The 25,478-nt window shown below is 43.4% G+C and overlaps 2 protein-coding genes across 2 annotated transcripts; both read left to right on the plus strand.

The window, feature by feature from the left end:
• The first annotated feature begins 14,135 nt into the window (after nucleotides 1-14,135).
• LOC123142923 (ruBisCO large subunit-binding protein subunit beta, chloroplastic) lies at nucleotides 14,136-19,565 on the plus strand. The gene is made up of 15 exons (XM_044561635.1): nucleotides 14,136-14,343; nucleotides 15,079-15,306; nucleotides 15,399-15,524; nucleotides 15,608-15,745; nucleotides 15,847-15,942; nucleotides 16,469-16,711; nucleotides 16,817-17,051; nucleotides 17,130-17,299; nucleotides 17,665-17,742; nucleotides 17,852-17,923; nucleotides 18,086-18,190; nucleotides 18,310-18,402; nucleotides 18,486-18,578; nucleotides 18,998-19,121; nucleotides 19,204-19,565. Exons 2-15 carry the CDS (start codon nucleotides 15,097-15,099, stop codon nucleotides 19,215-19,217), a joined length of 1,797 nt encoding a protein of 598 aa, XP_044417570.1. The 5' UTR covers nucleotides 14,136-14,343; nucleotides 15,079-15,096; the 3' UTR covers nucleotides 19,218-19,565.
• Nucleotides 19,566-19,712: 147 nt separating this feature from the next.
• LOC123142925 (uncharacterized) lies at nucleotides 19,713-25,478 on the plus strand. Its single transcript, XM_044561636.1, has one exon. The coding sequence runs from the start codon at nucleotides 23,972-23,974 to the stop codon at nucleotides 25,313-25,315; it is 1,344 nt and encodes a 447-aa protein (XP_044417571.1). The 5' UTR covers nucleotides 19,713-23,971; the 3' UTR covers nucleotides 25,316-25,478.

A 25,478-nucleotide genomic window follows, 5' to 3' on the forward strand; every position in this document is an offset into this window, starting at 1 on the left:
AGGCCGACCGGCCCTCTATGGCGCGCCAGGAGGAGTCCTCCTCCTAGTAGGAGTAGGACTCCCCTCTTTCCTACTCCTACTAGGAGGGGGAAAGGAAGGGGGAGAGGGAGAAGGAAAGGGGGGCGCCGCCCCCCTCTCCTAGTCCAATTCGGACCAGAGGGGGAGGGGCGCGCGTCCTGCCCTAGGCCAGCCCTCTCTCTCTACTAAGGCCCATAAGGCCCATTATTTCTCCCGGGGGGGTTCCGGTAACCCTCCGGCACTCCGATTTTCTCCGAAACCACCCGGAACACTTCCGGTGTCCGAATATAGCCGTCCAATATATCGATCTTTACGTCTCTACCATTACGAGACTCCTCGTCATGTCCGTGATCATATTCGGGACTCCGAACTACCTTCGGTACATCAAAACACAAAAACTCATAATATCGGTCGTCACCGAACTTTAGGCGTGCGGACCCTACGGGTTCGATAACTATGTAGACATGACCGAGACACGTCTCCGGTCAATAACCAATAGCGGAACCTGGATGCTCATATTGGCTCCCACACATTCTATGAAGATCTTTATTGGTCAAACCGCATAACAACATACGTTGTTCCCTTTGTCATCGGTATGTTACTTGCCCGAGATTCGATCGTCGGTATCTCAATACCTAGTTCAATCTCGTTACCGGCAAGTCTCTTTACTCGTTCTGTAATACATCATTCTGCAACTAACTCATTAGTTACAATGCTTGCAAGGCTTATAGTGATGTATATTATCGAGTGGGCCCAGAGATACCTCTCAGACAATCGGAGTGACAAATCCTAATCTCGATATACGCCAACTCAACAAGTACCTTCGGAGACACCTGTAGAGCACCTTTATAATCACCCATTTACGTTGTGACGTTTGGTAGCACACAAAGTGTTCCTCCGGTAAACGGGAGTTGCATAATCTCATAGTCATAGGAACATGTATAAGTCATGAAGAAAGCAATAGCAACATACTAAACGATCAAGTGCTAAGCTAACGGAATGCGTCAAGTCAATCACATCATTCTCCTAATGATATGATCCCTCCCTCCTAGTCCGAATAGGACAAGGAGAGGGGGGCGGCGCCCCCCCTTTCCTTCTTCTCCTCCACCTCTTCCCCCCTCTTCTCCTAATCCAACAAGGAAAAGGGAGGGAGTCCTACTCCCGGTGGGAGTAGGACTCCCCCCTTGGCGCGCCCTCCTCCTTGGCCGGCCGCCTCCCCCTTGCTCCTTTATATACGGGGGCAGGGGCACCCCATAGACACAACAATTGATCTCTTGATCTCTTAGCCGTGTGCGGTGCCCCCCTCCACCATAGTCCACCTCGATAATACCGTAGCGGTGCTTAGGCAAAGCCTTGCGTTGCTAGAACATCATCATCGTCACCACGCCGTCGTGCTGACGAAACTCTCCCTCAACAATCGGCTGGATCGGAGTTCGAGGGACGTCATCGGGCTGAACGTGTGCTGAACTCGGAGGTGCCGTGCGTTCGGTACTTGATGGGTCGGAACGTGAAGACGTACGACTACATCAACCGCGTTGTGCTAACGCTTCCGCTTTCGGTCTACGAGGGTACGTGGACAACACTCTCCCCTCTCGTTGCTATGCATCACCATGATCTTGCGTGTGCGCAGGAATTTTTTTGAAATTACTACGTTCCCCAACAGTGGCATCCGAGCCTGGTTTTATGCGTTGATGTTATATGCACGAGTAGAACACAAGTGAGTTGTGGGCGATATAAGTCATACTGCTTACCAGCATGTCATACTTTGGTTCGGCAGTATTGTTGGATGAAGCGGCCCGGACCGACATTACGCGTACGCTTACGCGAGACTGGTTCTTCCGACGTGCTTTGCACAGAGGTGGCTGGCGGGTGTCAGTTTCTCCAACTTTAGTTGAACCGAGTGTGGCTACGCCCGGTCCTTGCGAAGGTTAAAACAACACCAACTTGACAAACTATCGTTGTGGTTTTGATGCGTAGGTAAGAACGGTTCTTGCTAAGCCCAGTAGCAGCCACGTAAAACTTGCAACAACAAAGTAGAGGACGTCTAACTTGTTTTTGCAGGGCATGTTGTGATGTGATATGGTCAAGACATAATGCTAAATTTTATTGTATGAGATGATCATGTTTTGTAACAGAGTTATCGGCAACTGGCAGGAGCCATATGGTTGTCGCTTTATTGTATGCAATGCAATCACCCTGTAATTGTTTTTTACTTTATCACTAAGCGGTAGCGATAGTCGTAGAAGCATAAGATTGGCGAGACGACAACGATGCTACGATGAAGATCAAGGTGTCGCGCCGGTGACGATGGTGATCATGACGGTGCTTCGGAGATGGAGATCACAAGCACAAGATGATGATGGCCATATCATATCACTTATATTGATTGCATGTGATGTTTATCTTTTATGCATCTTATCTTGCTTTGATTGACGGTAGCATTATAAGATGATCCCTCACTAAATTATCAAGGTATAAGTGTTCTCCCTGAGTATGCACCGTTGCAAAAGTTCTTCGTGCTGAGACACCACGTGATGATCGGGTGTGATAGGCTCTACGTTCAAATACAACGGGTGCAAAACAGTTGCACACGCGGAATACTCAGGTTAAGCTTGACGAGCCTAGCATATAACAGATATGGCCTCGGAACACGGAGACCGAAAGGTCGAGCGTGAATCATATAGTAGATATGATCAACATAGTGATGTTCACCGTTGAAACTACTCCATCTCACGTGATGATCGGACATGGTTTAGTTGATATGGATCACGTGATCACTTAGAGGATTAGAGGGATGTCTATCTAAGTGGGAGTTCTTAAGTAATATGATTAATTGAACTTAAATTTATCATGAACTTAGTCCTGATAGTATTTTGCAAATTATGTTGTAGATCAATAGCTCGCGTTGTTGCTTCCCTGTGTTTATTTTTGATATGTTCCTAGAGAAAAATTATGTTGAAAGATGTTAGTAGCAAAGATGCGGATTGGATCCGTGATCTGAGGATTATCCTCATTGCTGCACAGAAGAATTATGTCCTTGATGCACCGCTAGGTGACAGACCTATTGCAGGAGCAGATGCAGACGTTATGAACATTTGGCTAGCTCAATATGATGACTACTTGATAGTTTAGTGCACCATGCTTAACGGCTTAGAATCGGGACTTCAAAGACGTTTTGAACGTCATGGACCATATGAGATGTTCCAGGAGTTGAAGTTAATATTTCAAGCAAATACCCGAGTTGAGAGATATGAAGTCTCCAACAAGTTCTATAGCTAAAAGATGGAGGAGAATAAGCATGTGCTCAGATTGTCAGGGTACTACAATCGCTTGAATCAAGTGGGAGTTAATCTTCCAGATAAGATAGTGATTGGCAGAATTCTCTAGTCACCATCACCAAGTTAGTAGAACTTCGTGATGAACTATAATATGCAAGGGATAACGGAAACAATTCCCAAGCTCTTCATGATGCTGAAATCGACGAAGGTAGAAATCAAGAAAAACATCAAGTGTTGATGGTTGACGAGACCACTAGTTTCAAGAAAAACGGCAAAGGGAAGAAGGGGAACTTCAAGAAGAACGGCAAGCAAGTTGCTGCTCAAGTGAAGAAGCCCAAGTCTGGTCCTAAGCCTAAGACTAAGTGCTTCTACTGCAAAGGGACTGGTCACTGGAAGTGGAACTACCCCAAGTATTTGGGGGATAAGAAGGATGGCAAAGTGAACAAAGGTATATTTGATATACAGATTATTGATGTGTATTTTACTAGTGTTCGTAGCAACCCCTCGGTATTTGATACTGGTTCAGTTGCTAAGAGTAGTAACTCGAAACGGGAGTTGCAGAATGAACAGAGACTAGTTAAGGGTGAAGTGATGATGTGTGTTGGAAGTGGTTCCAAGATTGATATGATCATCATCGCACGCTCCCTACACTTTCGGGATTAGTGTTGAACCTAAATAAGTGTTATTTGGTGTTTGCGTTGAGCATGAATATGATTTGATCATGTTTATTGCAATATGGTTATTCATTTAAGTTAGAGAATAATTGTTGTTCTATTTACATGAATAAAACCTTCTATGGTCATACACCCAATGAAAATGGTTTGTTGGATCTCGATCGTAGTGATACACATATTCATAATATTGAAGCCAAAAGATGCAAAGTTAATAATGATAGTGTAATTTATTTGTGGCACTGCCGTTTAGGTCATATTGGTGTAAAGCGCATGAAGAAACTCCATGCTGATGGGATTTTGGAATCACTTGATTATGAATCACTTGATGCTTGCGAACCATGCCTTATGGGCAAGATGACTATAACTCCGTTCTCCGGAACAGTGGAGCAAGCAACTGGCTTATTGGAAATAATACATACTGATGTATGCGATCCGATGAGTGTTGAGGCTCGCGGCGGGTATCATTATTTTCTGACCTTCACAGATGATTTGAGCAGATATGGGTATATCTACTTGATGAAACATAAGTCTGAAACATTTGAAAAGTTCAAAGAATTTTAGAGTGAAGTGGAAAATCATCGTGACAAGAAAATAAGGTTTCTACGATCTGATCGCGGAGACAAATATTTGAGTTATGAGTTTGGTCTTCAATTAAAACAAAGTGGAGTAGTTTTACAAATTCGTGCCACCTGGAACACCACAGCATAATGGTGTGTCCGAAAGTCATAACCGTACTTTATTGGATATAGTGCAATCTATGATGTTTCTTACCGATTTACCACTATAGTTTTGGGGTTATGCATTAGAGACAGCTGCATTCACGTAAAAAAAGGGCACCATCTAAATCTGTTTGAGACGACACCGTATGAACTGTGGTTTGGCAAGAAATCAAAGTTGTCGTTTCTTAAAGTTTGGGGTTGTGATGCTTATATGAAAAAGTTTCATCCTGATAAGCTCAAACCCAAATCGGAGAAATATGTCTTCATAGGATACCCAAAGAAGACTGTTGGGGTACACCTTCTATCACAGATCCGAAGGCAAGACATTCGTTGCTAAGAATGGATCCTTTCTAGAGAAGGAGTTTCTCTTGAAAGAAGTGAGTGGGAGGAAAGTAGAACTTGATCAGGTAACTGTACCTGCTCCTTTATTGGAAAGTAGTTCATCACAGAAATTTGTTCCTGTGACTCCTACACCAATTAGTGAGGAAGCTAATGATGATGATCATGTAACTTCAGATCAAGTTACTACCGAACCTCGTAGGTAAACCAGAGTGAGATCCACACCAGAGTGGTACGGTAATCCTGTTCTGGAGGTCATGTTACTTGACCATGACGAACCACGAACTAGAGGAAGCGATGATGAGCCCAGATTCCGCGAAATGGCTTGAGGCCATGAAATCTGAGATGAGATCCATGTATGAGAACAAAGTATGGACTTTGATTGACTTGCCGAATGATCGGCGAGCCATTGAGATTAAATGGATCTTCAAGAGGAAGACGAACGCTGATAGTAGTGTTACTATCTACAAAGCTAGAATTGTCGCAAAAAGGTTTTCGACAAGTTCAAGGTGTTGACTACGATGAGAGTTTCTCACTTGTATCTATGCTTAAGTCTGTCCGAATCATGTTAGCAATTGCCGCATTTTATGAAATCTGGCAAATGGATAAACAAAACTGCATTCCTTAATGGATTTATTAAAGAAGAGTTGTGTATGATGCAACCAGAAGGTTTTGTCAATCCTAAGGGTGCTAACAAAATATGCAAGCTCCAGCGATCCATCTATGGACTGGTGCAAGCATCTCAGAGTTGGAATATACGCTTTGATGAGTTGATCAAAGCATATAGTTTTATACAGACTTGCGGTGAAACCTGTATTTACAAGAAAGTGAGTGGGAGCACTACAACATTTCTGATAAGTATATGTGAATGACATATTGTTGATCGGAAATAATGTAGAATTATTCTACAAAGCATAAAGGAGTGTTTGAAAGGAGTTTTTCAAAGAAAGACCTCGGTGAAGCTGCTTACATATTGAGCATCAAGATCTATAGAGATAGATCAAAACGCTTGGTAAGTTTTTTCAATGAGTACATACCTTGACAAGATTTTGAAGTAGTTCAAAATGGAACAGTCAAAGAAAGAGTTCTTACCTGTATTACAAGGTGTGAAATTGAGTAAGACTCAAAGCCCGACCACGGCAGAAGATAGAAAGAGAATGAAAGTCATTCCCTATCCCTCGGCCATAGGTTCTATAAAGTATGCCATGCTGTGTACCACATCTATTGTATACCCTACACTGATTTTGGCAAGGGAGTACAATAGTGATCTAGGAGTAGATCACTGGACAGCGGTCAAAATTATCCTCAGTGGAATAAGGATATGTTTCTCGATTATGGAAGTGACAAAAGGTTCGTCGTAAAGGGTTACGTCGATGCAAGTTTTGACACTAATCTAGATGATTCTAAGTCTCGGTCTAGATACATATTGAAAGTGGGAGCAATTAGCTAGAGTAGCTCCGTGCAGAGCATTGTAGACATAGAAATTTGCAAAATACTTACGGATCTGAATGTGACAAACCCGTTGACTAAAATTATCTCACAAACAAAACATGATCACACCTTAGTACTCTTTGGGTGTTAATCACATAGCGATGTGAACTAGATTATTGACTCTAGTAAACCCTTTGGGTGTTGGTCACATGACGATGTGAACTATGGGTGTTAATCACATGGTGATGTGAACTATTGATGTTAAATCACATGGCGATGTGAACTAGATTATTGACTCTAGTGCAAGTGGGAGACTGAAGAAAATATGCCCTAGAGGCAATAATAAAGTTATTATTTATTTCCTTATATCATGATAAATGTTTATTATTCATGCTAGAATTGTATTAACCGGAAACATGATACATGTGTGAATACATAGACAAACAGAGTGTCACTAGTATGCCTCTACTTGACTAGCTCGTTAATCAAAGATGGTTATGTTTTCTAGCCATAGACATGAGTTGTCATTTGATTAACAGGATCATATCATTAGGAGAATGATGTGATTGACTTGACCCATTCCGTTAGCTTAGCACACGATCGTTTAGTATTCTGCTATTGCTTTCTTCATGACTTATACATGTTCCTATGACTATGAGATTATGCAACTCCCGTTTACCGGAGGAACACTTTGTGTGCTACCAAACGTCACAACGTAACTGGGTGATTATAAAGGTGCTCTACAGGTGTCTCCGAAGGTACTTGTTGGGTTGGCGTATTTCGAGATTAGGATTTGTCACTCCGATTGTCGGAGAGGTATCTCTGGGCCCACTCGGTAATGCACATCACTATAAGCCTTGCAAGCATTGTAACTAATGAGTTAGTTGCAGGATGATGTATTACGGAACGAGTAAAGAGACTTGCCGGTAACGAGATTGAACTAGGTATTGAGATACCGACGATCGAATCTCGGGCAAGTAACATACCGATGATAAAGGGAACAACGTATGTTGTTATGCGGTCTGACCGATAAAGATCTTCGTAGAATATGTGGGAGCCAATATGAGCATTCAGGTTCTGCTATTGGTTATTGACCGGAGACGTGTCTCGGTCATGTCTACATAGTTCTCGAACCCGTAGGGTCCGCACGCTTAAAGTTCGATGACGGTTATATTATGAGTTTATGTGTTTTGATGTACCAAAGGTAGTTGGGAGTCCCGGATGACATCGGGGACATGACGAGGAGTCTCGAAATGGCCGAGACGTAAAGATCGATATATTGGACGACTATATTCGGACTTCGGAAAGATTCCGAGTGATTCGGGTATTTATCGGAGTACCGGAGAGTTACGGGAATTCGCCGGGGAGAAGTATTGGGCCTTATTGGGCCATACGGGAATAAGGGAGAGAGACCAAAAGGAAGGAGGCGCGCACCCCCCTCTGGTCCGAATTGGACAAGGGGTGCAGCCCCCTTTTCCTTCTCCCTCTCCCCCTCTTTCCTTCTCTCCTACTCCAACAAGGAAAGGAGGAGTCCTACTCCCGGTGGGAGTAGGACTCCCCCCTTGGCGCGCCCTCCTCCTTGGCCGGCCGCCTCCCCCTTGCTCCTTTATATACGGGGGCAGGGGCACCCCATAGACACAACAATTGATCTCTTGATCTCTTAGCCGTGTGCGGTGCCCCCCTCCATCATAGTCCACCTCGATAATATCGTAGCGGTGCTTAGGTGAAGCCCTGCGTCGGTAGAACATCATCATCGTCACCACGCCGTCGTGCTGACGAAACTCTCCCTCAACACTCGGCTGGATCGGAGTTCGAGGGACGTCATCAGGCTGAACGTGTGCTGAACTCGGAGGTGCCGTGCGTTCGGTACTTGATCAGTCGGATCGTGAAGACGTACGACTACATCAACCGCGTTGTGCTAACGCTTCCGCTTTCGGTCTACGAGGGTACGTGGACAACACTCTCCCCTCTCGTTGCTATGCATCATCATGATCTTGCGTGTGCGTAGGAAATTTTTTGAAATTACTACGTTCCCCAACACAACTCATGTCTATGGTTAGGAAGCATAATCATCTTTAATTAACGAGCTTGTCAAGTAGAGGCATACAGTGACACTCTGTTTGTCTATGTATTCATACATGTACTAAGTTTCCGGTTAATACAATTCTAGCATGAATAATAAACATTTATCATGATATGAGGAAATAAATAATAACTTTATTATTGCCTCTAGGGCATATTTCCTTCAGTCTCCCACTTGCACTAGAGTCAATAATCTAGATTACACAGTAATGATTCTAACACCCATGGAGCCTTGGTGCTGATCATGTTTTGCTCGTGGAAAAGGCTTAGTCAACGGGTCTGTAATATTCAGATCCGTATGTATCTTGCAAATCTCTATGTCTCCCACCTAGACTTGATCCCGGATGGAGTTGAAGCGTCTCTTGATGTGCTTGGTTCTCTTGTGAAATCTCTATTATTGATGACGACGACGGCGACGCATTCCCCTCTCCGGAGCCCCGAACGGACTCCAGATCAGCCCTCCCGAGAGAGTTTAGGGCTTGGCAGCGGCTCTGTATCATAAAACGCGATGAATCTTTCTCTCTGATTTTTTCTCCCCGAACACGAATATATGGAGTTGGAGTTGAGGTCGGTGGAGCTCCAGGGGGCCCACGAGGCAGGGGGTGCGCCCAGGGGGGCAGGCGCGCCCCCCACCCTCATGGCAAGGGTGTGGGCCCCCTGGCCTTGATTCTTTTGCCAGTATTTTTTATTATTTCCAAAAATAATCTCCGTGGAGTTTCAGGTCATTCCGAGAACTTTTGTTTCTGCACATAAATAACACCATGGCAATTCTGCTGAAAACATCGTCAGTCCAGGCTAGTTCCGTTCAAATCATGCAAGTTAGAGTCCAAAACAAGGGCAAAAGTGTTTGGAAAAGTAGATACGACGGAGACGTATCAACTACTTCTCCATCTTTTGGCTCAGGAGGATTTTCTGGACCGGGGACCCTCCAGTGGATGACTTATTTCTTTGCTAAAGCGCCAGTTGCGGCACATCCCTCTAGTTGCGCTTTCGTAACCCGGGAAGGGACCCAGTTACAAGCATAAAATTGTTTGGCCATGTCAATGAAAAGCTGGAAAAAGATCAATGCCGGTTTAAGATTTATGACGGACAGGCATAAAGCGACGCAAGATCAAAAGCAGAAAGAGAGGCATATACACTTTGTTAAACCGGAGTCTGACATTATTAAACCGAAGTCTGGCATTGGAGGAGTTACAAAGATAACGAATTGGTGGTTTAAGAGGGGACTAATGGTACCTACCGAATTATCATTTTCTAAAAAGTTAAACCGCCCATATCGGTGCGGAAGGTACAGATCTGAGATGACTAAGTGATGAAAAATAGGTTTCACAGATTGATATGATAATTTCAGATCTGCGGTGCGACAGAAAACTAGAATATATTCAGACCTAAATTTCAGGTGCTTAAACAGTTCATCAAGTTCAGATGAGTTTGTCTATATGAAGGGATGCTCTAATGAGGAAAAAAGGAACTATAACTACGACGGCACAGGAAAGTATCAGATCTAACTTGCCATTTACGCTACTAAGAAGAACAGGGAAGAACAGCTCTAGAACTTCGGTGAACTCCGATGAACACAAACCCTAATGACAAGATCTAGGGTGAAAGGAGAGAAGACTTACCAGTGTCACAGGAACAGCGGAGAGGCGCCGTGGCTTTCTGGTTCGATCAGGGTGATGCAGCGGCCGTTGTTGGGGCAGAAGCGAAGGTCGACGGCGGCGGCAGAGCTCGAACGTTCGGTCGGCGTGAGGAAGAGGACGATGTGAAGGGGCACGAAGGGGAAAAGTGAAAATGACCCTTGGCCTTATTTATAAGGTGAATGGATAAGTGACAGGCGCGAGAATCGAGGAGCCCAAAAATTGGATATGTGACAGAGCGGTCGCCTCGATTGTCGGAGGCTCATTAATGAAGGTCAGATATATACAATCTTTAAATAACAGGTGACGTCATGGCGGTTTATCATGATCCTAGAAGATGACGTCATGGCGGTTTACAAGATTTACGTGAAGGTGCTGAAGGAGGAATTTTCCTAAGTGTTGAAGATTGACATGAACCAGTTCAAATCAATCTGGGGCCTAATGTTGGGGATATTACTGCTGGGTATAAACCGGCCAGGAGAGGCCAGGTTATCCCCATAATGAGTTATTATATTTGAAGCCCATGAAGAAAAGGATTGTGACGCTTTACGAAGGCCCAGGGCCCAAAGGCGGATTAAGGCCTGTAGACATAAACCGACATTGATATGTAAACTTGTGTTGTAAGATAGGAGTAGAGACCGGGCCGGACACGTTTATGAGCCGGCCTCGGGATTCTGTAAACCGACGGGCGTCAACCCATGTATATAAGGGGACGATCCGGCGGCGGTTTAGGGACAACAATCAACAACTCGAAAGCCAGGTATAGCGGATTCACTCCCTGGTCATCGAAACCCTAGCAATTCCACAACAACTGGATTAGGCCTTTACCTTCACCGCAAGGGGCCGAACCAGTATAAACTTCTTGCGTCCTTTGTCCGCTTTAACCCCTTTAAGCTAACCCGTCGCGATGGCTCCACGACTAAGTCCTTTCCCTAGGACATCTGCCGTGACAAAACCACGACACCTGCCTACTACTTTGGAACCTTATTAGCTGCTTTTGTAATTTCAATATGTTACATGCACTTTCTAAGTTGTGAATTACTATGTTATGCAATTGAATTGTGATGTTATATTGTGATTTATCTGTTGCCTTGCATGTTCGGAATGGTCAGAAATAGATGAATATATGAGATTTCTGCTTCCATACGTTTATTTTAACGGTATAAAAGATAATATTGTCTGATGTGCATGAGGTATACGTTATTTCAGAATACAATCATGTGTCTAAGATGACCCTCACTGCCTTGCATGATGTGCATGACGCAATATTTTTGCTCATATGTTGCATGTAAAAGAGTACAATTTATGTGCTAAAAGAGACATGCATTGTACATGCACGCTTACTAGTCTGAATAGAGGAAAGAGTAAAGGAGGGTGGGTTTCAAAAGACGTCACACAAGCAAAACAAATAGTGGAGGTCACGGATGTGCATCACAACATGATCAAGCCAAAAATTCGGTGATGACCATAAAAATTCACAGATGTGCATGTGAAATTTCAATTTCAAACAAAAAAATTTCATATAAGGTATGAAAAAATGCAGCAACGAACTATGACAGTACTTAGAATTTCCATATCTATAGAAAACAATCTCTTTGACATATTGTATTTTTCTTACTTTTTTCAAAACTTCAATACATACTTTTCACATGGTTTTCACCAATTCTCACCAAAACCAGGTTTCCACTAGATATTCTCATTTTTTTTCTAAAAAATCCCCCTCTCTCATTTCATCTAACTGGGACCAAGTGTGTTTATACAAATAATAATAATAATAATAATAATAATAATAATAATACACAAGTACATCTATCTAAAGAAAACGACATCCACGATTCAAACAAACAATCATCGAGCGGTGAAAGAGAGGCACATGCAAGTGGGTGTAAATTAGTTAGTGCGAGAAAGACACTGCAATAAATCATTGGAAATCCAACATTGCTTTATTTTATGCGTAATTAATCTGATTTTTAAGAGAAAATCAAGGGTGTTAAATTGAACACTTTTGTTGTAAGTTCTACAATTATTTCCCTCTGTTCTTGATTCTACCTTTTTTTATTTTAGTGAATCTCTCGTAGGCATAACTACAGTAACATTATTTTAACACTATAACTAGAAGGTTTACTAGAGATGAGAGTAACCTTTTTTTGCGACTTTTAAAAATATGATGTGCACTATTTTTTTTTAAATTAGTCTTCCTCTATCCATATACATACATAATTTGTTAGGTTGGATAGAAGAAGTGGTGCGTGGAGCGGGTTTGTGAAATGAAAAAGATCTAACAATCCTCACTAAATTGGAATCCACGTCAAAAAATTCTCGTGTTGCAACGCACGGGCGTCTGTGCTAGTATTAACAATGCCATTTTTTGAGAGGATATTTCAGGTGCGTAAGGTAGAAATGAATGGTTATTAGAATTTTTATTTTCCCCTACTTAATTAGAATGTAGAATAATATGTCATTTGTATTTACTTTTGAGCTAATTACGTGCTCATGGAGATGAATCTGTGTGCAAAAATTGAAGATGCAGGAGAACAAGAAATTGACAAGGCAGCGGACTAGATGTGGCATGCATATGAATCTGTATGCACAATTCTCATAAGGCAACAGACTAGATGTTACATGCAGATGAATCTGTGTGCACAAACTAAAGAGTAGGACAGCAAAAAATTGACAAGAAGAAGAAGGCGATCATATGTGCCAGAGAATTACAAATGAAATTGACAGGAAGGAGAACTCATCGACCCAGAAGCCAGATTGTTTGGAGAGGAGGCGATGTAGAGGTAGAGGGAATGGAGTAGACGCAGAGGCAGAGGAACCGTCAAAGAGCGTTGTGGCAGTAAGGACGAAGCGCCCTCGCGCATGCCCGTTATTAATAATTGGGACCGGGACTTGTTCGGTTGTTAGACGCCTCACGTCCGTTGGACTCCTCGCTTTCTTTTTTTCTTCTCTTTTTCAAATGGGCTCCTCCCATTATAATAGGCCCATATAAGAAAGCAGAAGAGGACCAATGCTTCAGGGTTGCGATCTAGATTACGTGATCAATTCTTGTCTGAAACTACCCCTTCATGAGCGCCCTCAAAAGGAAAATTCTCTGCGTGATCGACAACAGTGGTGGTGGGGGGGAGGGGGGGATTGAAACTCTAGAACATCAGAGGATCAAATCAAAACAGGCTAAGCCTAGGCATGGCCCGAGGGAGGTGGGGAGGAAGGCGACCTACGTGGAGAGCATCATCCATCATCCATTCCTCGGAGCAGAACTGTGGCACCGGCTTGCCCTCAAGGATGTCGATACCCTTTCTGCATGAAGCTCCACCCATTCCCTCCAGACCGATCATCTTGCGGTCGCCCTTGCCCTGCCATCGCCGTGTGGCCACTAGTCGTACACGACTACGGTCGCAAAACACTAGAAGGGATGTGTTGTGTTGCGTCCGTCGCCGCGTGGGTTCGTGTCGTTTGGGGAGAGATACACGGGAGGACGGGATTCTCGCACACTGGCATCAAAGACATTTTGACTGGTTCCGACAGTAGAAAAAAAGGACGTTTCACGTACGATTCTTGCGCGGGTTGAGAAGGAGGAGCCATCGCGAGGGGTCTGGTACATGGGAGGGATCAACTGTTGGCTGCAGATCCGAGTCACACGTGGTCAGGTCAGTCAGACGGGTGTGGCACCATGCTGATGTGGACGGTGTGCGTGCGGAGAGAATTGCTGGAAGTGAGGATCAACTTCTTAAGAATGTGCCCGGAAAAACATAACTTGGTGTTAAGAATGCATGATAAGGCTGGTCACAATGGGGAGGAACTTAGGAGTAACATCACACGCTCCAATACAACTTTGCTTATGTGCCACATATTTAATGAAGAGAGAGGTGAACATCACACACACATTCGTTGCCCACCTACCACGCAAAGCGAAGCAGAGTGCACAAAAAGAAGAAGGGTCGAGACGCTCTCCCGGCCAAGCGGGCCCCACCTGTCAGCAGCATTCAACCCAGCTGCCTCAGCCCGCCGTTGGTTCCTCCGCCGCTTCCTTTATTTTTAAGCCCGAGAGAGGGAGATCGGGGTCAGACCGGAAAAGAAAAGGTAAACCACAGCTAAACCCTAGCCGCCGGCGAGATCGGCCGACGCACCCAGTCCAGCGTCCTCCTCTTCCTCACCCACTCAGGTATCGACGGGTCGACCCCCTCTCCCCACCTCTCTCTCCCTGCTGCGGTGCCGAGCCCCTCTGTGGGTAATTTCGAACCTGCTCGATCGGCCGGAGCTGACGGCGGATCGGATCCTATTGCGGCGGCGGCGGTAGTGGTAGTATTCACTTCTTATTGGGGACCCCTGCCTGTTCGCTGCCGCCTCTTCTTGTTGGGTGGGTGTATGCTCCAATCACTAATCAGAGCACGGCAGGGCAGGGCAGGGCAGGGGATTTTTCGCCGTCCCTAGTCGATTTTACCCTGAATATCCTGGGGTTCGCATCGCCGTATCCGTGTGTCTTCTTCTGATTATTAGGTTGCCGAGGGCGCCAGATCGATCAGGGCTTAATTAGTTAGACACGAACCCGGCACCACTGTCGGATCACTCGGCTATATAGCACAACGCAAGGGTCAAATCAGGGCTTAATTAGTTGCACACATGTCGCACCGGCATCAAGTGTCAGATCACAACGCCATACATACAAGTACAGTCAATGGTAGGCCACACGGCCAGTGGAAATGCAGGCATCTGCTCTGCGTGGGCTGGTGTCCTAATTGTTGCGGCGATCGATCGCTCTGCTTGTTCTGCAGAAAACAGAGCTTCTCTTGTCTCTGCTTAGCTGCCCAGTTTGACTTATGCACCATTATTATTCTCTTACTGTTTATGTTCGCGTGTTCAAATTCATGCTGATGCAAACTGTTTGAATTTCGCGCAGACGGAGCGTTAAGGCGGCATGGCTTCACCATTCGGGGGCGCCTCAACGTGTGGCCTCAAGGGCGCCACTCCTTCCGGATTCGCGACCAGGAAGCAGCTCTCCCTCGTTTCGCCCCCGTTGGTCTCGCTGCCCCAGAGGGCCAGGCCAGGGAGAAAGTGCAGTTTCCGAGTGAACGCTGCAAAGGAGCTGTATTTCAACAAGGATGGGTCGGCTATCAAGAAGCTGCAAGTGAGTCGAATCGCCGTGCCATCGTTCATATGCCGCTGCGTCCTTTCAGTTTGTGATGCTTACTTGCTGACTTGATTTTTTCCTGTGATCAGACTGGAGTCAATAAGCTTGCCGATCTGGTTGGAGTTACTCTTGGCCCAAAAGGGCGGAATGTCGTCCTCGAGAGCAAGTATGGGTCGCCTAGAATTGTCAATGATGGTGTTACGGTGGCAAAAGAGGTACTGTTCTGTCAGGAGATTTAGCATATCATTTCTTACCCTGTGGACTGTGAACTTTTTTTCATGATTGGCTTCTGAATCAGGTTGAGCTGGAGGACCCTGTTGAAAATATTGGAGCTAAATTGGTCAGGCAAGCTGCTGCTAAGACCAATGATTTGGCAGGTGATGGAACAACCACTTCTGTCATCCTTGCTCAAGGGATGATTGCCGAGGGTGTTAAGGTACAGCAATATGAAACCATGGGTTTTGCTACAGTCCATAGCATAAGTGCTCTCATTCAGTTCTGGACATAATGTTCAGTTTGTTTAATTGCTATCTGCAGATTGTAGCTGCAGGTGCTAATCCAGTACAGATTGCCCGTGGTATTGAGAAAACAACTAAAGCACTTGTCGGCGAGCTCCGAAAGATGTCCAAGGAGGTAAGATCTTTGCTAGTCTGGAACTGCATTCATTCGGAATTCAGTTCTTTATATCCTCTGATCTCTGCTCTTGTGCACTGCATCTGATTCTTTGTAAATGGGATGGCCAATTCACCACTAAATACCATAAAATGAGATGCCTTCTGTAATGCAGCTGCTTTCTTAATACAGCCATAAATGTGGACCTAGTTCCATGAGCATGACTAAGTCAATTGGACATGTACATGTATAAATCAATTGGACATGTACATGACTAAGTCCAGAGCAATTGATGTTCAATATGAAATTACCCTGAAACAGAATACATGCTCTGCTCTGTATTTTCATTTCTATATTTTCCCCGGATTTCTTCCGGAAGGTATATGGTGTGCGATCGACGCGGTTGTTTGAACGTCTGATGATAAATAATGTAATAACTAGTTAATTTCTGGAGCACTAATTGTTATTTGGATTATATATACTGATTTTCAGTTGTAGTACCCTCTTTTCCAAATTCAAACTTATTGAATTGCACTCAATACTGCAGGTTGAAGATAGCGAACTTGCTGATGTTGCTGCAGTAAGTGCTGGAAATAACTACGAAATTGGCAACATGATAGCTGAAGCTATGAGCAAGGTTGGGCGACAGGGTGTCGTCACACTTGAAGAAGGAAAGAGTGCTGAAAACAACCTCTATGTTGTTGAAGGGATGCAATTCGACCGTGGTTATATTTCTCCGTACTTTGTAACTGACAGTGAAAAAATGTCAGTGGAGTATGAGAATTGCAAGGTATGTTGCACTGTATTTTGCCAGCTTGACTACTTAAATTTATGTAATCATCATCTTGGTGAGTCATGTGCTCTGTAGCTGATGATATCTTATTCTTTTACCCAGTTGCTTCTTGTGGACAAGAAAATTAACAACGCGAGAGATCTTATCACTATTCTGGAGGAGGCTATTAAGGGTGCATATCCAATTTTAATTATCGCAGAGGATATTGAGCAGGAAGCTCTTGCAACTCTTGTGGTCAATAGGCTTAGAGGTGCACTGAAGATTGCTGCTATTAAAGCCCCTGGTTTTGGAGAGCGCAAGAGTCAATACCTGGATGATATCGCTACTCTGACAGGAGGTAAATTTAATCTTTGGTGCAAATTTGATGTGTCCCGTTGTGATATTGGTTCACTTATAAAGGTCATTATTCGCCCAGGCACTGTCATCAGAGAAGAAATTGGACTGTCCCTGGACAAAGCAGACAAAGAAGTCCTTGGAAATGCCGCCAAGGTTGTAATTACTAAGGATTCGACAACAATTGTTGGAGATGGTACTACACAGGAGGAAGTAACCAGAAGGGTTACACAAATCAAGAACCAAATTGAGGTCTGTATAGTGTAAACTCGTATTACTACATGTTTCCAGCTTTCCATATCCTATTTGCGTAGCGCCAGGCCTCCCGATGCAGTCCCTGTCTATAGCCTTTTTCCTTGTATTTGGTTGTATCTTAGCATCAATTTGATGCACTTTATTATATAGACCACATTTTGATGCATGCTCGAGAAAAGCAAATTCCTATTTGTGAAATCATGTTCTGTTTTCCTTATTTTTCTCATGGCTCCTCTGTTTGTCTCTTTTGGTTGCTCTGTTTTTCTGGTATATGTAAATTCAATTTTTATCTTGCATGTGTCACTTGAAGTGTGGATAAAAAAGGCTCTAAGTAATGTTTTCTTCAACCTTTATTTTTTCAGGCTTCTGAACAGGAATATGAAAAAGAAAAGCTAAACGAGAGGATAGCTAAACTATCTGGTGGTGTTGCTGTCATTCAGGTACTTGTGTTGTTTCATATTGAGCTGTCTAGGTTGCAATTGCAGAACAGCGACTGGTAGTGCGCTAGCATAATAGAACAGCTATAAAATGATACATCTTGGTTTGTAGGTAGGAGCACAGACTGAAACCGAGCTCAAGGAAAAGAAACTGAGGGTTGAAGACGCACTGAATGCAACAAAGGTAATGCTTACTTCTGGTGCAAGTCCAATTACATTTTGGGATTTGTGTATCTGTGTGATCTCACTCAGAGAAGCCTTCTGGTGCACTGTAGTATTGTACACTTTTACACCGAACTCTATATATAATCATTGCTTGTTAATTGACTGCTTGCTTTGTGGACAGGCCGCTGTGGAGGAAGGTATTGTTGTCGGTGGTGGTTGTACCCTTCTAAGGCTTGCATCAAAAGTTGACGCCATTAAAGAAACCCTTGAGAATGATGAACAGAAGGTATGGAAAAGGCAAACTAGATCGTCTTTCTAGAAGTTTCGACATTCGAATGTTATCCTTGGTTCAGAGAGCTGGTTTCTTCCATGAAAATAAACTAATTTTCTGTTTGCCTTTTCAAGGTCGGTGCTGAAATTGTGAGGAAATCCTTGAGCTATCCACTTAAACTGATCGCGAAAAATGCTGGTGTCAATGGCAGTGTGGTCACTGAGAAGGTTTGGACTGAAGTTTGTTTTCAAATCTGAATTTAATATGTAGTACCTTGTGTGTAACTAATTTGGGGCTTGTCTATACTCAGGTCCTTGTGAATGACAACTTCAGGTACGGCTACAATGCCGCTACAGGGAAGTATGAGGATTTGATGGCTGCTGGTATTATTGATCCCACCAAGGTACGAGCAAATTGTGTTTACGAATTTTGTGTTGTCTCAGAACATTTTTCTCTCAAACTAAAATATTTCTTTGCAACAATTATATTATGCAAGTAAGCGAAAATTATTAAAAACAAACCCCAAGTCTACGACTCCCTCTGTACCTAAATACGTATGAGAAAACTTCTTATATTTAGAAACAGAGGTTAGTATTATACTTTGCTGGGAAATGACTACATTGAGTGTTTTTTATTTACGCCGTCAGCCTTATTATGTGCAATCATACTGAACCATTAAGCATGATCACCCATAGACTCAAGGAATAACCAGTTTGAGAGACATGGTGTGGCAGGGGTTCTGTCCCTGGAATATTTGTCTCCACCCTCCTCTCTCTTCACAAGCAGTGGGCCCATAAGCTAACCTGATTTCTCGCAAAACAGGTTGTGAGGTGCTGCCTGGAGCACGCTGCATCGGTGGCCAAGACTTTCATCACCTCTGACGCCGTTGTGGTGGACATCAAGGAATCTGAGCAGGCACCTGCCGCGAACCCAATGGCCGGTTCAGGTATGCAGGGACAACAGAATTTGTATGCAGAAACAACCCAATATAGTATTTGTCATCTAAGTTGATTTGATGCCGTCTGCAGGTTACGGGTTCTAAAATCTGTGAGAAGAGCCAGCAGCTCTGTTTTGGTGTCCCTTGGGCAGCATGTTGCGTCAGAGGTTATACTGTGAGAAAAGAAGCGTGGGTGTCGCGGGCCAAAGCCGGAAACTAAATTTCTGGTGCTATTGTCGCGAACCAAAAGTCGGAACGTGAGTCTTCTTTAAATTTTTATTACACTAGCAATGTAGTCCTGAAAGAAAGTGATTTTTTTTTTGCAAGCAAGTGAACACTGTATTTGTAGGCATAGGTAATTTATTAGCGATGTCCCCACTCAATTAATTTGTTGCTTAGTCTTGTGGTAATGCTGGCTGTTGTTCCATATACATGGAACGATGATTGGGAGTTTGGGACTGCTCTTGTGTTTTTTTTTAGAATGGGACTGCTCTTGTGTTTTTTTTAGAATGGGACTGCTCTTGTTTGGTCGCCCACATTAACACAGCGACTGCAGTGGGCCTGTTGGGTTGGGCTTGTCTGATGTGCGAGGCCTGCTTGCGTCGGGTGGTTCTCTCAGCCTAACAAATGTACGATGGGCCCATTCCGTTTTTTTGTCTACAGGTGTTTGCCTAAAAAACCATCAGCCGCTTGCTAAAAAATCTGACTTAGTTTAAAGAAAAACATAATCATGAATAAGTAAATATGTTCACAAAAAATGTTCATGATTTTTTAAAAAATGTTTGTATTTTTTTTAAATTAACATAATCAAAAATGTTTTTTTACAATGTCTAGAACAACTTAACCTGTAGACATGCATGGGTGGCTGCTGTTGTAACGTACGTACATAACCATGTTTGAGTCCACTTGTAAATTAGAAGTTGTTTTGTAATATGGTGGAGTTTGATTAGAGACTTCATTGCTTTATACACGTGCCCAATCACTGAAATTCACAGCGATTCCATGGGAAAGGAGAGACCGAGAGGAAGCGCACTAGTCAAGTGGTTCCGGAGTTGCCGGATCAAATGGTAGTTTTTAGTTCAGCCAGAAGACCCAATAATTCACTTGAAAGCCAGAAGACCCAAGCATTCACTTGAAATCCAATCAAATAATTGGAAATTTAAACATATTTTGATTTTTCTATTTCTCTTTGTACTATACTAAAATGGCTGAAACATTTTGACCGTAAGGTAAATACTCCGGATCTACTGAGATAGTTGATCATGTAAGGCTAGTCATAGTGGGAAATAACTTAGATTAGTACCATGCATATAGATGATTGCATTTATTAGCTTGTAGACTCATAACACATTTATATGAGTCTATGTTACTATCTTCATCATCTACTTCCTCATTTAATAGTATGTCTATGTTACTACCATCATCATTTATTTCCTCATTTAATAATATGCCTAGTTGGCATTGCTCGATGATACCTGTTACTACCTACTCCAGTATAACCAAGGACGAGGAACATCGATATCGCAGGTTATTTACCGAAGCAATTCAATGTACTCATGAATTAGCCGTGGATGAGGAGTACCTACTACTCTCTCCGTTCCTAAAAATAAATATTTTTAGAGATTTCAATATAAACTACATATGAATGTATATAGACATAGTTTAAAACATATATTTATTTATTTTGTTTTGCATGTAGTTCATTTTAAAATCTCTAAAAAAACTTATATTTAGAAATGGATATAATTGATTCTTGATTTTGTTGCAAGTGAGTATACAAATAGCGGATCGATAAGTAGATATCTTTCTAGTTACTAAGCTCCCTTGAATTCCTTGCCTCTGGTGGGTCGGGGCTGAGGGGAGCGTTGTTGGCCCATTTGTCGATGTGTGTCCATTGCCCAAGTGTTAATGTATATTAGTATATGTTATTGTGTCTCTCAAATGCAAAGTATATGTATATTATACTCTTATTTCTTTTTCCTCCGTATATACATTTTGTCTTAAGTCAAACTCAGTGTAAGTTTGATCAAGTTTTCAAAAAATGTTAACATGCACAATACAAAATCAATATCGTTAGATCTATCACGGAAAAAATTTCTAAACATAAACTTGATCAGACTTTACAAAGTTTGACTTTTCAGAGAAATCTAATATGCGGAGTAAAAATAAACAAATGCAATATATAAGAACATCACTGATTCTCATTTTCCTGCTAGCTACCCATAACATCACATGCTTTAAAGGAAGGACAACCTACTGTATAGCTGAAATGGAGATGGGCATGGCGTTTTCGCTCTAGGGAGCATTTGTTGATGATAGTAAATTAAAAACGAATAGCAAACCACTTTAGAAAATGTTAATTTTCTTTTCATGTCCATGTTAGTGTTCAAAACATTCATGAAAATTTTCATGAGAGATGGAACAATAGTCTTTCGTCAATGAAAAAACAAAGCTAAGTAGTCGAGAAATGTCAAAAATTTGTCGTCCAACTTGTCTTTTTACACAGATTGAAATACTTTGGCATTTTATAGATGAATATGTGCATGTCTGACTTTTTAATATTTTTTGTCATTTATAAAAAATAATCGGTAAAAATGCTCCCTAGAGCCGAATTGAGTACTCTCGCCATTTCATAATGTAGTGCATATATATTTTTTTAAAGTTAAACAACACAAACTTTGACCAAGTTTTTTGAGAAAAACATTTACATCTTTAATGCCAAGCATATATCATTAGATTCATTATAAGAAGTATGTTCATATTTTAGATATTTAGAATTATAGATATAAATAGTTTTCTCTATAAACTTGGTCAAAGTTCACAAAATTTGACTTAAAAAAAATTATATGCACTATATTATGGAACAGAAGGAGTATTTGAATTTGTACCAAAAAATGATGGCTCTGTCTTTTACTATGCATGCAAGAGGCCGACGGATAACTCATCCAACTTGATTGGTAGACGCATTTCATTCTGTGGTAACATGCACGAATCACCCACTGAACTAACAATTTAACCTATGATCAACAATGCTATGTAAGATAATTAACTAACAATTACGGACAATAAGTGAGCAGACCGTAATAAAACCATGTAAAAAATAAATAGACGAGACTTAACTTATGACCGAAGAACGACGCGGCAAAGCGCGTGTCACAGTCTAGTACTGCATGAAAATAAGTTGATTCTGAGTTGCACACGCGCACATGTTGGATCTTGTCTCATCAGAGGGGCAGCTGGAAGCTAGTAGATACTCTGTACCAGTTGACTGAACCCATTAAGTGTAAGCTACCTTTTTTTAATCTAATCTAGTGAGGAACAGGTTCTGAAGCCATGTACCACTTCTGTCCAGGATTACTAGTCCTCTTCATATTTTAGTCATATTTTGATCATGAATTAAATTTATAAAATAGAAGTTATACATAACAACAACATTATCATTGAAAATTACATTTAAATACGAATACAACAATATAATTTTTGTTGCATACATTAACATTTTTACTAGTCAAATATGTGGTTAAGGTTTGACCCAAAATATGATTGGACTAATAAACCAAAATAGAGACTTGCGTATATATCTACATCAGTGTTTCTCTCTGAGAAAGGACAAGAAGGTGCGCACAGTTGTTTTAATCTAATCCAGTCGAAGAGTATCTAATAGTGGATTCTGAAGCAAGTGGATAAAAGTATTTATAGTTTTGTACTACATATATAGAAGCAAGTTGATTCTGATTTACATGCGCGTAGAGGTCGGATCTGATCTAAAACAAAAAACGATGCCCTCACACTTGCAAGGGGCACCATAATAGTTAGACCTCTTTCAATGCAAATGTGCTTACATGAGGTGCTAAGTGCATTAGATAACTTAACAACTCAACTCCCCAATGCATATGTGTTTAACTTGTTGTTGGTAAGCTCACTTTATTTAATCATTTAGCATCTAAACTCTTTCATGTATTGGCCAGCTTCTTTCATGTAAGTGGTTTGCCTAGGTTCATGCGCTTGGCATTGGTTCTTCCTGGGATACCAAAGTGCTCTCTCTCCTCTTTAATTATTGTGCCATGTCATTTTCTTACTTATATGACATGCTTAGCACCTGCTGGATCTATATGCATGCAATCGAGGAGCATCAAAATTGTGCAACTAGTCAGTACCAATTGACCGAATAAATTAGAGTACAGTTAATAGTAAAGCCAGCTGCCGGCTCTATCTAGTCCTAAGACAGGGACACATGCTGCACAGTTCTCTATAGCCAACCTAAGAGCTGATATGTCATCTATAGCCGATCTAAGAGCCAACCTATATAATAGTTAGTTATAAGGTTTCACTGCTTCATCACTACCCAACCTACCTATTCACAATGTTTCTTGAAGCCCATGCTATAGCTGACTACTAATTTGAAACCTAATTCTCTTCTCTCTCCTCTTCTCTATCCTTAAACTCAGCAAGAATATAATATATAAATACTTATTACTTATAGCTTGCTTACATCACCTTATTATATTTGCTCCTAAGATCAAGTGTAAATTAGTTTGTTTTAATCTAATCTAGCGATGAGTACCTAGTTGATTCTGAAGTTACTTACATGCACATGCATCTGCATCACTGTGTCCCTAAGACAGGGACACATGCTGCACGGTTCTTCTAATCTAATCTAGCAAGTGGATAAACATATGTATACAAGACAAAAAGCAAGTTGATTCTGAATTTCACGCGCGCAGAGGTCGGATCTGATCTAAAATTCTTAATTGATCGACGGTGTGGGCACTCCACAGATTACTCTATAGGTAGTGCCAAACCGGCCGGTGTTGCTAACTTCTTTGTAGAGCCAGGTAGCTAGTATCACTCAGCTAGCAATGGTGGCTATGGGTATGGGTTCCACAAAGCGTGGCGTTGTGTGGTGCGCCGGCCTGCTCGTCACCGGGCTTCTCCTCGTGGCGGCGGAGGCAGATTTCTGCTCCGAGGACTGCCGTGGCAAGACCGATTTCTTGGGCCGCGCCCGTCGGTGCAGATCTCAGCTTGAGGTTGCACGGCCGACGAACTGCGTCGCCCTCTGCCATGGCAAGCCGAACTTCATGGCCTGCTGCAATCGCCATCGGTATGCCCGACGAGTGACTCCGCATCTGCAGCGTCGGGCCGGCAGGGAATCCACAACGCATGAAGAAGAAGCAAGAGGAGGAGCAGTTGGTGTCCTGAAGGCGCCGGCCCCGGCGCCGTGTGAGGTGGTCTGCCGTGACCGGGTGGGCTGGGTGGAGTACGAGCGCTGCCTCGATCGCTGCCGATGGGGAGCGTTTGTCCGACGAGCGCTTCTTCATCTTAAGCTTGCCGGCAGGCAATCGGCGACACATGAAGAAGCAAGAGGAGGAGGAAGAGGGGAAGCTCACATCCTGACGGCGATGGCGGCGCGGCTCTCGGATCCATGCCAGGACATGTGCCATAACCACAAGCACTATGACTGGTGCGTCCGTCGCTGCCGGTTTGGGCCGCATCTTAGGCTTGCCGGTGGCGGTGGGGAATCAGAAGAAGCAAGCGGAGGAGGAGTTGATGTACTGACGGCGACGGCAGCGGGGGCGGCGGCTGACCCACGTATATGCGAGGATTTCTGCCGTAACTGGCCGGCGCCGGAACACGATTGGTGCCTCGACTTCTGCCTGGCTGGAGACTATGTACAACGAGCGCCTCTGCATCTTAAGCTTGCCGGCGGTGAGTCAACGACAGAAGAAGAAGAAGGAGAAGGAAGCGGAGGAGCGGTTGATGTCCCTCAGGCAGCGGCGGCGGCGGCGGCAGCGCAGGTGCAGCATGAGGCTGTCGCAGGAACACAGCCGATGAAAAATACGGACCCGTGCGATGACTACTGCATGGAGCAAACTCGCTACTTTCCCAGGCCCGGGCAGTTCTTCGATTGCGTCGAGGAGTGCCACGCTGGTCATGGTCGGCTCGCCGGCGACGGCAGGAATGTGATCCCGGCGGCGGCGGCGCAACATGAGGCTGCTGCAGGAGCGCAGCCGGCGAATACCGACCCGTGCGAGGCCTACTGCAAATGGCATGCTCGGGATTTCCCCGCCAAGTACACAGCCTGCGTGCGCCAGTGCCAGTCCGGTGGCCACCCCGGCGACGGCGCCCGTGTCAAGCAGGAACGCCACAAGAAGGTCGGCGAGGTCCATCTTGGCCGTGGCACCGGCAAGATAGCCATCCAATAGGACTGCCCATTTGCCTTTGTTGTATTGAGCTTAGCCAGCTCGTTTTTTTTTCCAAATAAAAGAATGGCCGGCTACTCGGCACTGCCACGACGTACGTGGCATTGTTTGCTTTACTTCTGTTTGCTAAAATAAAGTTTCCATGACCTCATCTAGTTACTACCTC

This window comes from Triticum aestivum, chromosome 6D, assembly GCF_018294505.1.
Source record: "Triticum aestivum cultivar Chinese Spring chromosome 6D, IWGSC CS RefSeq v2.1, whole genome shotgun sequence".
In the NCBI taxonomy this organism is placed as follows: domain Eukaryota; kingdom Viridiplantae; phylum Streptophyta; class Magnoliopsida; order Poales; family Poaceae; genus Triticum; species Triticum aestivum.